General features: G+C 42.3%; 1 protein-coding gene across 1 annotated transcript in view; it reads right to left on the bottom strand.

Moving 5' to 3' along the window:
- slc1a7b (solute carrier family 1 member 7b) overlaps nucleotides 1-13434 on the bottom strand; it is a 34743-nt gene that overhangs the window by 15049 nt on the left and 6260 nt on the right. The window contains exon 2 of the mRNA XM_030434538.1: nucleotides 2317-2396. Within this exon, the coding sequence (XP_030290398.1) occupies nucleotides 2317-2396 (80 nt within the window). The remainder of the gene's footprint in view (nucleotides 1-2316; nucleotides 2397-13434) is intronic.

Raw genomic sequence — 13434 nt, 5'->3', positions numbered from 1 at the left:
CGTTACAGATAAGTGAAGTGCTGTCAAGGAGATATTGAATCTGTCATCCTGTTATTGTCAGCCTGCAGGGTTTCAGATTAGAGGTTGTAGAATTTAACACATTCATTTTTCTTTTAGATTCATAAAGCTCTATCTCATCCTTTACTGACGTTTCTTTTATATTTATAAAGTTCTGTCTTATCTAATGTTGGTAGGGTAATTACACTTAAAGTTAAACTTCCGCTGAGTTATATAAGCAGCAGCGTGGCAAAGAATCACAAAAGTGCTCTAAAACTCAGTAAGTAACGCAACAATGCAAACAAGTTACTTTTTAATGGCAGCACTCTTGTAATGTAACAATTTACTGAAAATCTGATGCATGGGGAGACGTTCGGGATGTGGTGTCGGGTTTTTTTTGTACACGATGAAACACTACATGGGATAAAACAATGAATTATGATAATAACCACAAAAATCCGCAGGTCCGTGCTCAGTACGTGTCAGATCCACCACGGCAGTGCAGCTGATCGGTTTCACTCTAGTCTATGTATTCACTTCCACTGGCACACAGGGTTTCTATTTCTGCCGAATGTCGGAGCGCGACACGTCAATTAAGGCGAATTCAGCAAGACGCAGACAGGAAGTCACACAACGAAACAACAACATAACGACCGCTTAATTTTCCTTATAAAACACTTGGTTTTGACACCAGCACCAAAATCTTAAAAAACAAACAAATCCAAGCACTTCTTCTAATCTTTGGGTTTGGAACAGTAACCTTCTGTCTGTCTGTTGTTGTGTTTATAACACTTACGTATAACTGCGGTTGCGCGTGTCTGGAACAGCTGGTGGGAGTTGATGGACAACCAGTACGTGCAACTGGTACAATATAGTGGCACACACACTATGTTCGCCTGGTCAGGCTACTAACAGGCTGATATTGTGTGAAAACCAATATCTTCCATCCAGCATATGAACGTTCTCCTGGGGTTTTTGTTAATACCCTGTATAACCAGCAGCGAGACCTCACTGAGTGGACCAGATGTTTGAGAGACATTTCACTTCAACATATTGATTATAGGCGGGAGAATTTGAGCACACGGACACTTATGAGGCCGCAAATTACATTTCTTCAGAGCGGCAAAGCTGATGAAGATGGTTTCACATCAAAGCATCATTTAATGTGCACTTCAACAAAGAAACTGTCCACCTACGAGCCCCCCGGTGCCAACTTCATTATCAGTACGTCCTTGCGATCTGTCTGCAACCTGCTTTTACCTCAACACGTCAATAACCGCAGTATAACCCGACGTGTCCGAACAGGCCTTGACAGAAAGTCAAGATTAAATGAGCGATTATGTGCGTCCTTGAAGTCCAACAAATGAGATAAACGCATCTTCTTGAAGGAGTCTCCCTGTCACTTTGCACAAGGCTTCTCTGCTGTTATGTTGAAAACAAATACCAGTCTGAAGTCCTCGAGAACCCGTAACAGAAACTGAGCGGTGAGGGTTTTATCACAACAGGCAAGAACCTGCAGCAACTGACAGAAACTCAAACTTTATCATTAACGACCTTGCACTGACAGCTCTTAAGTGTTCATGGTGCTCATCTATACGCTGCCATGGATGTATAAGAAGATTCTTCCTCACGGACTCACGGACTAGTCAACAACTTCCTGCTGTATTCCACTGGTTTAGGTGAACCTTCATTGAACGTCCTTCATGGAGAAAGTATTTTCTGCTGCCGATGTGTGCATATCCCTCCCTATACCTGCCTATTCTTAAGGAAAACACACAACTATGCCGTGTTTTATTCCTGCTGTGTCGGTGTGTGACACACATGGGGGACAAGGACTTTGTGGTGAATTCAAGTACGCCTCGTACAACTCAAAAATCTATACTTAAAAGGCCAGAAACTTTGTTTAAAACAGTAAAGTTTCTGTTTTTTTCTGGTGTTTTTCTTCGTAAAAATATGTGAATGTCGCGTTCTTTCACTACAGCATTTATAAGTATTAGATGCTAAAATCATAACAACATCCTATTAGTTTATTCCACAAGCAGATTTGAAAAATTCTCTAAAAAGAATCTTGTTTTGCTGGAGCGTTTTTCATAATAATTAAATATTAAATTCGTATGCAGACGTATTGGATGACAATATTGTTGGCTGGTGAATTTTTCCATCTTACCCTGGCTGAGTCACATAATTTGTTTCCAGACGGTCCTCAGAATATCATAATTCACAAAATACATTAGAAAACTCGAGGTGTGTTAATCCAAGTGGTGAATGGACTAAAGCTGTGAGGGTTATAATGGCGTGATGGAAGACGGTCGTCAGTACCTGGAGACGACGAGCGGGAGAATCAGCATCTTCAACATCCTCATCAGCAGCTCTCCTGGAAACTGGAAGTACTTCACTTCCTGTGGAGAAGAGAGAAGAGGAAATGTTAGTCACGGGTAATTTTAGAGAGTCCATTAGACAGCTGGTGAAGAGGAACCTGATGTTAAATTAAAAAAAAAAATAACGAAGAAGGAACATTTGCAGGGCATTGTCAAGATGTCTATAATGAAATCAGCCCGTTCCGAGAATGGAACAAAAACCAGAACGATTTTCTTTCATCTTTTTGTCATTAAATCATCAGGCTTTTTTTGTAATTTGTTTGACTGGTTAGTTCAAAATGTGCCTCTGCAGAACGGACCGGTTCTGATTGCTTGGTCATCTGCAGAGCTCACAGAAGCTGCAGAACATCATGATGGTTTGTTGGGTCCAAAATTATTGTTTAGTTTACGTGAAAAGTTCTGACGGTTGGTTCCAGCTTCTTACAAGGTTTGTCAGCCAATAGTAAAACGCTGTTGGTATCACCGTAATGTTAGATAGCTAGCTAGCATTAGCCACAATGTTGTTTGCTAGCCTTATCAAATGTTTTTATTGTTGACTATGCTGCTGTTTTTATTAATTCTTATTGTTTATTGATTGTTTTGTACTTGATGTAAGGCGACCTTGAGTGCCGCGACAGTCACCATCAAATAAAATGTAATATTATTATTATTATTATTAGCATAGTCAGCTAGCGAACAAAAGGTCAACAGCTTGAGGGAGCAGATGATTCGACAAACAGCGGTGTTGTTACCTGAATTAAATGGCAGGGAGGGAGACGGGATGTCACCTATACTCGCTGAATGTCATCAACAACCTTTAAAACTCAAATTAGCTGACGCCTCATGAGGGGTGTCACAGAAAGGTAACGCACACCTTTAATGAGGCGCCGATCACTGACAGCAGTCTAGAAAGTGTTGCACACAGTTTTCATTAATTAGATGATGTTTTGACTCTCAAAAGCTCTGCAGGTCAAGATCAACACAAGTTAAGGGCTGAAACATCATCTAATTAAAGAAAACTGCATGTGGGGCCAATATGGATGACGAGCAGCGCTGAGAGACGAGGTTGACCCTCCGTCTACATGCGCCAAGGCTGCACAATGATTATTATTGATTAACAACTAAGTCATCAATTACTCTTTAATGCTAGATTGATCATCATCTCATTTCCACATCACTGCCGAGTTATGATGTGAATAATAATGTACATTAGACCCTATTTGTTTGATGCTCAGAACGATCCTGGACTTCAAATTAAAAAGACTTGACACATTAATTTCATCGCTACATGCTGCATCATAGAAACGATTTCCCCTCAACTGTAGAATCAGAAGTTTTTATTTAAATATTTTTGATGTTTGTCTGGAGTAAAGTTATGCAGCCATGTGACAGCAGCAGTGCAGAAACTGATGATACTGATACTGTTTTTAGAAGACGAGCCGTCTTTTAGGTGGCTAAAACAAGTTTCACGTTTTCCTGCTGCATCTGTCCACAGAAGAACGTTTATTACTTATGTTTGCATTTTCCTGCTCTTGTTCTGACAGTAGTCAGGGAATAGGGAAGTTGGGGAGATTTTTCCTGACTCCAGCAGACGGTTGAAGGATGTTGTTAACTGTACAGATTGTAAAGTGATTTTGGACACTTGGTTAATTGGCACTGGCTCAGATCTGGAGGAGGTCCGTAGGTGCAGTCGCTGCTCACTGCACCCTCAGGATGGGTTTAATCCGGAGTAGCACTTCCACCATGTTGCACACTGTATGTGATTAGAGTCTTTCCCTTCCTTGAAAATTCTGAATGAAAGGTGTTAATAAAAACCCCACAGGGCAGCGACACAGTCTGGTTTCCTGTCCACCTGAGTTTCATTCGTCTTTCTTTGTCCCTCAACTCCTTCAGCACGTCAGCTGTGGTTTATTCTATGTTTTGTTTTATTATTTAAAAAAAAGCAGAAGATGCATTTGCATGGAAATGAAAGACCTGTAAACACTTTTCTGTCAGGTGCCTCCAGTGACTTCCCAGAGCCTCGTGATTAAAATTCATGTCCAGTGAGAGCAAACAAACTCTCCAAAAACACACACGAATATTTATTTCCTTCACCGCAGACGCGCAACTGAGTAACTGTAGAAACATCAAGAGTAAGACGACGTTACTTCATTTTGACAACAGCAGTGAAGCCAAGACATTTGTTTCTAAAAAGACACGTCGCTCTGGAAGACAGCCTCTCGGACAATGTGACTCTTTTTCATGCTTACACACCTCCAGATCCTGAACACACTCTATCTCCAATCTCAGTTCAGTTTTGATGTTTCTCTGTTACAGAATTTGTTGTGGGATCAGGATTTATTTGTGTGTGTTAGGAGAAAACTACGAGACAAGAAGCCCGACGCTGCTTGTGTTTTCTGAAGCTGCTCCAGATCGCTGACTGTAAGACAAACCAAAGAACCGGCGTGCAAAAGTCACAGAATATCAAATGAAGCCATCAGTTATTGCAGGTAAGTATGTTACACGTTTAACGATGCAGCAGATGTAATAGTTTCAGTTACATCATGGTGTGTCTTGTTCCCCCTCCCGGTCTTATTTCATCAGCCTCGTTAACCGCCCTGCTCCCAGCGTCCCTGTATTTGTCCTCAACTTTTGTGCTATTCTTCTACTTCCCTTTCCTCTTGGCAGTTCTTGTCACCTTCAGCTGATTAACGCTCGCTTTATGTTGCTCCGGCGTACCTGCCTCCGTGTCGACATCGTGGTTGTTCTTGTGAGCTGACAGCAGAAGGCGACAGATGGGTTTCAGCACGAGGCTTTCCTCAGCATGACTGAGACATCTGCAGGCCTGTGATTAACAACCAGCCGATACAGGTCACACAAAAACACATCACCCAAAACCAAATACTGGTATAGCAAAACAGCGAAAAACTTAAAAAAGAAAGTAAGAAGAAGCATATCATTCTGTTCTTGCAACAACCGCGAGTAGTGACCAAATGATTTTCCCACTAACAATAAAAAATGCACGACGAGGATGCTTGAGCGCCCGACAGAGCAACACCTGATTTCATCTCTGACCATGTCCGCCCTGTATTCTCTTCTTATTTTCAGCGTGTAACACAAAAAGGAGAAGCTAAAGCACCGACAGACAATGAAAGAGGAAGAAAATAAATAAAAATCTCCGGCCCAGAGCTCTCCGGCCCTGCAGGATAAGGTTTCGTACGTACCCTGTATAAAGATGAGGCCTGGTAACGTACGGATGAGGGCAGAGTTTATATCTCTCACGGGCTTTGCAAACTTTGAAGCCGCTGTAAACAGATCTCTGACAAACTGAGGTTGCTGTTCATGTCGACTCACAGACACGTTCTGAGTTTAGAGGAGACAACCTGAAACTGGAGGATGCTCGGGAGGACTGACTTGACGATGCACTGAGCATACAGTTGTGCTGCTTTTATAAACTACTCAAACGTTAAGTCATCGGTGTCTCTGAGGGAGAAGTCGCTCTTACGGGAGGAGTCTGGAATTATTTCATTTAGATATTTTCATATTACAGTCCTCACTTTATCCCATTAAAATGTAATTGCTTTTCTGTACATGTATCTGTGTAACCGTTTAGTTTAAGGTGCAACTGTTTACCCCTCATGTCTCTGATGTGAAAGGATCAGGGAAAAATTTATTTTTCAATTTATTCAGAAATGAGACCTGTAGTTAGGCGACCTGCTCAAATTCATGTATTCATTCAAGTACATTATGTAAAGTAGGTGACTGAGTTGCTGAAAAAGTAAAAGTTTTATGGAGTAAAACACTTCTCGAGGCGGTGGTACGAGTAAAAAAACGTAATAACACGTCACACGTAATCACGTAACATTCAGTCTTGTAGCATAACACACATAAGGAACATGAGCTGAATCACTTCTGCAAGTTATATTAAAAGACTGAATGTTTTAATCCCAAGCATGATGTCTTCCTAACCAATTCATCGTGGAGCCTTAACCTAACTGACTACTCTTTAACCTAAGCGAACAGCAAACGTTTGAAAATGACAAATGAGAATCCAAGAAAAAACTCATAGACTAAAGAACTCAGGAACTAGAAAGCCAAGTCGAACAAAAACAGGAACACTGAGGACTCAAGAGGAACAAACTACAGGTAGTCGACTCAACGAGGAGTGAAGGAAAAACACAGACTTCCATCGCAAGTGGGAATTTTCAACTGCTCAGACTAAACATGGACGCTCGCTGCGAACAGGTGTTTGAATGGCAAGTCTGCAAAATTCACAAGTTAACTCCAGCAGCTGATTGTTCACAGTGTGCGCCGTCATACTGCTGCGATGTCATCTGTGTGTTACTAAACCCAGAAGACAAACTAACCCCAATGTCATAATATGGGAAGTGTTTGTCAGCGAACCTTATTTTGAAGCTAGGGAGGTCAGAGCTCACTAAGTATGTGGAGTGAGTTCACGTTGGAATAAAAGTGTCACCCCGAATAAAAAAAAACACATCCATGACTGCAAAGCACAAAATCCCATCAGTCAGACACACTGATGAGTTGAATACTGCTTTGTTTCAGGCATGAAATCACTTCCCACTTACTTTGAGTCTCTGCCGAAGCGAGATAACAACACTCTGCGGTGAAAACAAAGCTTTTGTTTACTTCACGGTCCTCTGTGACTCAGTAGCTGCACCCGTGGAATTGTGTTGGTGGGAGCGAAACTTTTTTTTGACAAGTGGTTGCCAAAGGAGATAAAAGAAGCAGGTTATAGATGGAGGCTGGATAAATCTTGGAGAGCCGCCATCACATATCGCAGGTGAAATCTCCAGAGAGCTCGTTTTTCCAAGGCCCGACAGTTTCGGGTGACAGTTTGGCAGAAGTCTGCACATCTCACAGAGTTTTGGGCGGGCGGCTTTAACGCTGGCCTCCATCCAGAGCAGCAGTGGACAGCTGTTGTCTATCAGCTGCACAGACCTCACATCTCCGCTCACGTCAAAATAAAACTGGACAGTGTGCTGCGAGTTTGAAAAAGCTTCCATCACCGAGAAGCGCCTCCTTGATCACCGTCTGCTCGAGATCATCAGTGTTTGGTGATACAGCGCTTCAGCCGGGCCTCATCAGGAGAACCACCACATAGGTTGACTGTGAGAGCTGCTCATTACGTCTTATGTTTACCTCAAGTAGCCGTAGGCATTATTCCAGTCAGCCCTTTCATGCTTCACAGCTAGCGGTACAAACACCAACTTCCCTGTTGCTCTGAGTTCCGAGTCCGGAACCGCTAACTGGACAGCTAATAGAGCTCAACAGTGAGGTTCCGGAAGTGAAAATGCCATTCATATTCTGCATATAGATTTTGATTATTGGCCATAATGTCGTAACCATCTAAAGTAGACTTACCACGAGCTATCAGATTGTGAAATGATGATATATGATCCTGTAGAAGCCACAAGTCCGTATGATATCAATCTTGTTTTGAAAAAAACATGTTTTATTCGCGATGTCATGGATAAGTACTACACTACCCACAATCCTATAGTGCAACAGCGACGTCTGGCGAATTTCATGTTAGCTAGTTACTGCTAACACTGAACTCTACGATCGTTTACCACTTTCTGACCTACTGCGTTTATTTAGTGATGAGGAGAAGAGTTTATTAAGGGTTCAGCCGAACATGAAATTTGCGGGTTCGGTAAACATTTACATGGTAACAGCGAGCTCCACCAATCAGAGACGTCGCTGTTACATTCGCAATGGTTTATGGGATGAGTAGTTGCTTTACTCTTAAGATAATTATGTACACAGTCTTTGCGCCGAATTAAATGTTTTATGGTCACGATTCATCTGCTAGCTGATTGGCTTGGTTCCAGGCCTAAAACTCTTTATATAAGGATTTTATGAAACGTCAATGGAGTAAATGAATGGCAAATTCACTTCCGGAGCCGTTAAAAAAGTGGGCGGTCACTGTTGAGCTCTATAGAGCTCATAAGCTAACGGCAGCAGAAGTTGCTTAAACCCAAACTAAGATATTTTATTTCCTGTAGTTTTGCTCCCTAAACTAAACTGTGACAGTACAAAAGAAGTCTGTCGTTGGTTGGACAGTCGTCATTTTGGTAAGTGACGCGTTGATTTTGGAGCTGTTGGCGATCGACCCATTCAGTTGTTGAGTTATGAGGATGTGCTGCAGCAGCTCGCGGGCAGAAGGTGATTCATAGTTTACTAGTTAGTGAACGTGCCACACAGAAGCTCCCACACATTGTATTATTCTTCTTAGGATTTAATGGATAAAGTGGACGTGTAGATATCATTTTTTCATATTTGAATGTGTCCCTGTTCTCCCGTGATGGAGGCTGAGATGTGGGTGTTGTTGTATCCTAACTGACGATATAATATCAGGAGAGGTGCATTCTTTAACACAAGGAACTGTGTCATTCCTTCATAAATGACAATCGGAAAGGTCATCATCATTCTTCAAGACAGGAACCGGGGAGAACATTCAGTTTATCTCTAACAATAACTTTGTTTTGTGACCTTGAGCAAACATTTAGTGGCACGACGGTTGATCGCTCACCATTGTACGAAAACACACATGTGATTGAAAACTCACGGAATACGTCATCCTCGTTATCGCTTTTGTGTTCGTGTGACCTCGCTGCGATTGCGCTGGCAGTCCTGCTCGTACAGTTGTTGCTTCGTCAGCAGCACTGATGTCACCCTGACATCTAATTACCAGGAAATGTGAATACGTTCTGTGAGAAAGGTGATGGCACACCTGGTTGTATAAAAAGCGTGTTAATTGTGTTGTACAGCTGAATTCCAAAGCAACCGAGCAAAATCCATTGGAACATATTTAGCAAAACAAATAACAGAACTTAAATGTTATTTGTAGGAGACGTGGCAGCAAGACGGCCTGTAGAATGTTGTGTTATGTACAGTATGTTAGCTTAAAGGGGCAGTAATCAATATTTCCATGACATGCAAATCTGCAAGCTCAACCACCAAATACACTGTGGATTACTACAGTGTATCAGGTAATACTGCCAACACTTCTAGAATTAGTAGTTAGTAGCTTCTCACGTGTGTATATCTGGAATATTTTCGCATCTTACTCTGTGATCGAGGATTTATTCGGACCAGAACAGAGGTGATGAAGGAAAGACAATCTGAGACTGTTCATGTCAAATATGTTTGAATGAAGTGTGTTCTATGATGAACTAACGAGGCAGTTAAGCTCGACTTGGAAGGAAAATAGATGTGGGAGTATTTCCTCTACGCACATTTTGGGAGTTTGTTTTGTTTACTCATTAGACCGAGTAGTTAACCCACGTAAATAACCCCAAGCTGCACCTACAGGAGGGGCTCTCTTCTCGGATTGTCATCTCTTGAGATACGAGGTGGGATAATGAGACGGGAGAGCCAGTGCTCGCTGGCTAGCACAATAACTTAATAAGACATCTGCGATATAATACAGAGACATAATTTCAACATGCCAGTCTCTTCACAAATTGTTGAAAATGGTAGTTCATTATTTGTGTGACTGTTTCAAACTAAAACTCTGGTCTAATATCGGGGGCGGCTGTAGCTCAGGAGGTAGAGCGGATCTTCTAGTAATCAGAAGGTTACTGGTTCGAATCCTGGGTTCCCCCAGCTGCATGTTGAAGTGTCCTTGAGCAAGATATTGAACCCCAAATTGCTCCTGATGAGCAGTTGGTGCCTTTTGCATGGCAGCCTCCGCCACCAGTGTGTGAATGTGTGTGTGTGAATGGGTGAATGTGGCATGTATTGTGAAGCACTTTGAGTGGTCAGTAGAGTGGAAAAGCGCTATAAAAATGCAAGACCATATAACATAATATTTCCCCTTGAAAGATGTAAGAAATATAGTTGAAAACATTTGAAAAATTATGACTTTTATGTAACGTGTTGCAAAGATATATGTTGAGGTTAGCATGCTAACCTGCTAGCCCGTACTTGTTCTGGTTTAACGCTCCCGTGCTAGCGTCGTAAACACCAGCGCTCCCATGGTTCACCAAGTCAGGACTGCTAGCTGCGTCGGCAAACGGAGCAAACTAGCTTACAACAGCTACAATTAGCAGGAGCAGTTAGCAGGAGCAGTTAACGGTTTCTCTATACTTCATCCTATTTGTTTTGAATTTAAACAGGTGGTCAATTCTTACACATTGAGCCTTTAAGTATTACGGGTGTCTACATCCAATGTAGGAGATCTTTGTGATTGGGACAGTCAACTGCTGATCAGCTGAGACAGTGAGATAGTGTTTTATCAGCTGACAATAAATGTGTACAGGCCGCGTATCGTAGAGAGCTGACAGGAGCGAGGTTAGGGATGTCAGGGGAGATGGGAGGACGGTGGATTGAGGGGCTGCAGGGCGAGGCGGCTGCATAATGACGGCTAAAGAGCTTTTCTGTTGGGCATTAAGCAGAGAGAGCTTAGTTTGCTGTATAAGAGCAGGATCAGCACTCACATACAGCCAGCGGAGGTTTGCCTCTGCTCTGCTCATCTTGCAATCGTGTGTGTGTGTGTGTGTGTGTGTGGTACATTGGGCAAGTGCATCTGTTTTCAAAGGACCAGTCAACAGGGCAGCTGCAGTTTAACAGGTTTATGTTTTTTTCCAAAATGAAGCGCCAGAGTGACACAAAACTGCAGGGTTGTCCTCAGAAATACTAAAGTTTATGAGTCAATAACCTTTTACCCTTCATTTCTTTCTAGCTGTTCGTATCAGGCTGCAGACTGGTTACAGGATAGTGTTCAACTCATCTTAAAGTTAGGGCGTTTTCACACCGTCCTTCTTTAGTTTGGTTGAATCGAACCCTGGAGCGCTTAATCTCCTTGGTGCTGTTCGTTTGAGAAGGTGTGAACACATCAATCGCACTCTGGTGTGGACCAAAACAACCAGACCGAGACCTTGTTGAAGAGGTGGTCTTGGTCCAGTTCCAAACAAACTCTGGTACAAACTCTTGTGGTGAGAAAACGATCCAACCTCGATCCGACCCAACTGCAGGAAGCATCAGTGCTTTAACCCCAAATTTCCACTGGATACGTGTCCGCTGCGTTACGCCCTGATCCGGTATTGCTCCGCCGTCCGGCAACCCCCATCGGTTGCGTTTTGAGTCTGCCACGGCGCAGTACGGTAGACAGCTGGCGTTACGAGGCCGAGGAGTTCCCGCAATAATCACATGATGTGTTATAAAAAACAACAGCAGGAAGTGTTCCCGACCGAAGGATTAGTAGAAGAGCTTGTGTTTGTCTCTTTTTTGAGATTTTGAGAGAAAGTAACCAGATTTGATATTGTTGTTGTTTCGGTGCTTGATTTCCTGTCTGCTCGGTGCTAAATTCAGCTGAATTGTTGCGTCGTTTTTGAAATTCGGACCAATTAGAGAGCAGATTCCTCGAGAATCACACATTTTGTAATCTTGTAACATCTTGTAAATGCTGCCGTGTGAACACAAACCAAACTCGAGGCAACATGCAACATTGTAACAAGTCGGTCCCTGATTCGGACCAGAGCAAAGAAACTATAGGTGTGAAAACGTCCTCAGACTCTGTGACCTGAAAAAGAACAAAAAGCACATCCGTCCTTGTACAAGTGATGACTTAAAATCATAAAACTAAAACTTGATTAATTCAGTAGACACGAGTGCTACAGCTTACTTGTCTGAGGTTCGTGTACTTTGTGTGACTGAATGTAAACATTGGTTTGAGTTATGTCGCGAAAATAAGATAAATTACGTAACGTAGCTTTCATTTTAATGTGGTGTTGAATTGGCTCAATGAGCCTCCGGCGCTCTGCGTCATGCTCTCGTATAGCTGGATTAATTTCCACAATTAAAAGTGCAGGAGGAAGAAGCACAGTGGACTGAAGGTTACTGGGAGTTGTCAAATTAGCTTTCTTTTGTGAGAGCGGTCCAGGAGTTGCTTGTAAGAGCTGACGTTAGCCTGTCTGCACGGCGACTTTTAGCACTTTTCCTGTGTGTTCAGCCACAGTAGCTCCTAATGTCGTCACGTTCTCAGTTACTGGACAAACTCTTTGTTTAGGAACAAAACTACTTGGTTAAGTTTAGGAAAAGATCGTAACAAACATCAAAAAAACATTACTATTCATATTTTGTGAGATTATAACCGACATACGTGCTTACTACAAACAGAACACAACAATGGAAAAACAGGAAAAAAAGGAAACATGCTGCAGTCAAATCTGCACACAACTTGGGACACAAACAGCGAAACCTGAACCAAAACGTCTGCTGGCTGTAACACGCTCCCGGCTAAACCTCTGTCAAGATGGGCTGACAAGGACAACAACACAAAACACACAATACTCTGGTCTCCTGGGTAAAGTTCTGTGTTTGACCCATCCATCCAGCCCGACCACCTGGGGACTGGATTCATCAACATGGACCATGTTTACTTTTCAAGGCCAGGCAAAACATGACACAACATCCCCTCTCGGGCTGGATCGTCAGGTCCGTTACATGCTTTTCTCCACTTGTACCATGGAGACACTATATTTTCCTTTAATCATCCATCTGGTCACAGTGACCACTGTTACCTAGTTACACAAATGGTGCAGTGTATTAGAAAATATTAACAGAAATATACTTTTTTTTAGTAAAGGCTGACATTTTTCTTCTCTCTCTAAAAAATAAAGATGCAACTGATTTGACACATCAACACTGAAGGATCTTCCTGTTGGAGGTATTTTCTTCTTCCAAACATTGCACACTCTGCTTTGTTTTCAGTAGGACGACAGTGGTGGGCTAGCTTAGACCACTAATACTGATGCTGCTGCTGCTGCTGCTTATGTAATCTGTGTTTTAAATCTCTGACAGACTTCCTGTGCAGCAGCACAAAGAGAGATGAATGTTTCAGGTCTTTTCTTTAGTTATATTTTACTTTGAAGTCAAAACAACCTCCAGAAAGACTCACTGTTGGATTCCAGCTCAGAAATAATCACACAGCTGCAGTTTCCTCTGATCTCAAAAGGCTTCTTGCCACAAAAAAGAACAAATGACAGCAGCTACCAACAAAACTTGCGTCCTGCATGAATAATTATTTGCTATTTATTTCCAACAACTTGACAAAATATTGACTCCTCAGTTC

Source organism: Sparus aurata, chromosome 11, assembly GCF_900880675.1.
Source record: "Sparus aurata chromosome 11, fSpaAur1.1, whole genome shotgun sequence".
Lineage (NCBI taxonomy): Eukaryota > Metazoa > Chordata > Actinopteri > Spariformes > Sparidae > Sparus > Sparus aurata.
This window is presented reverse-complemented; position numbering and strand designations above follow the sequence as displayed.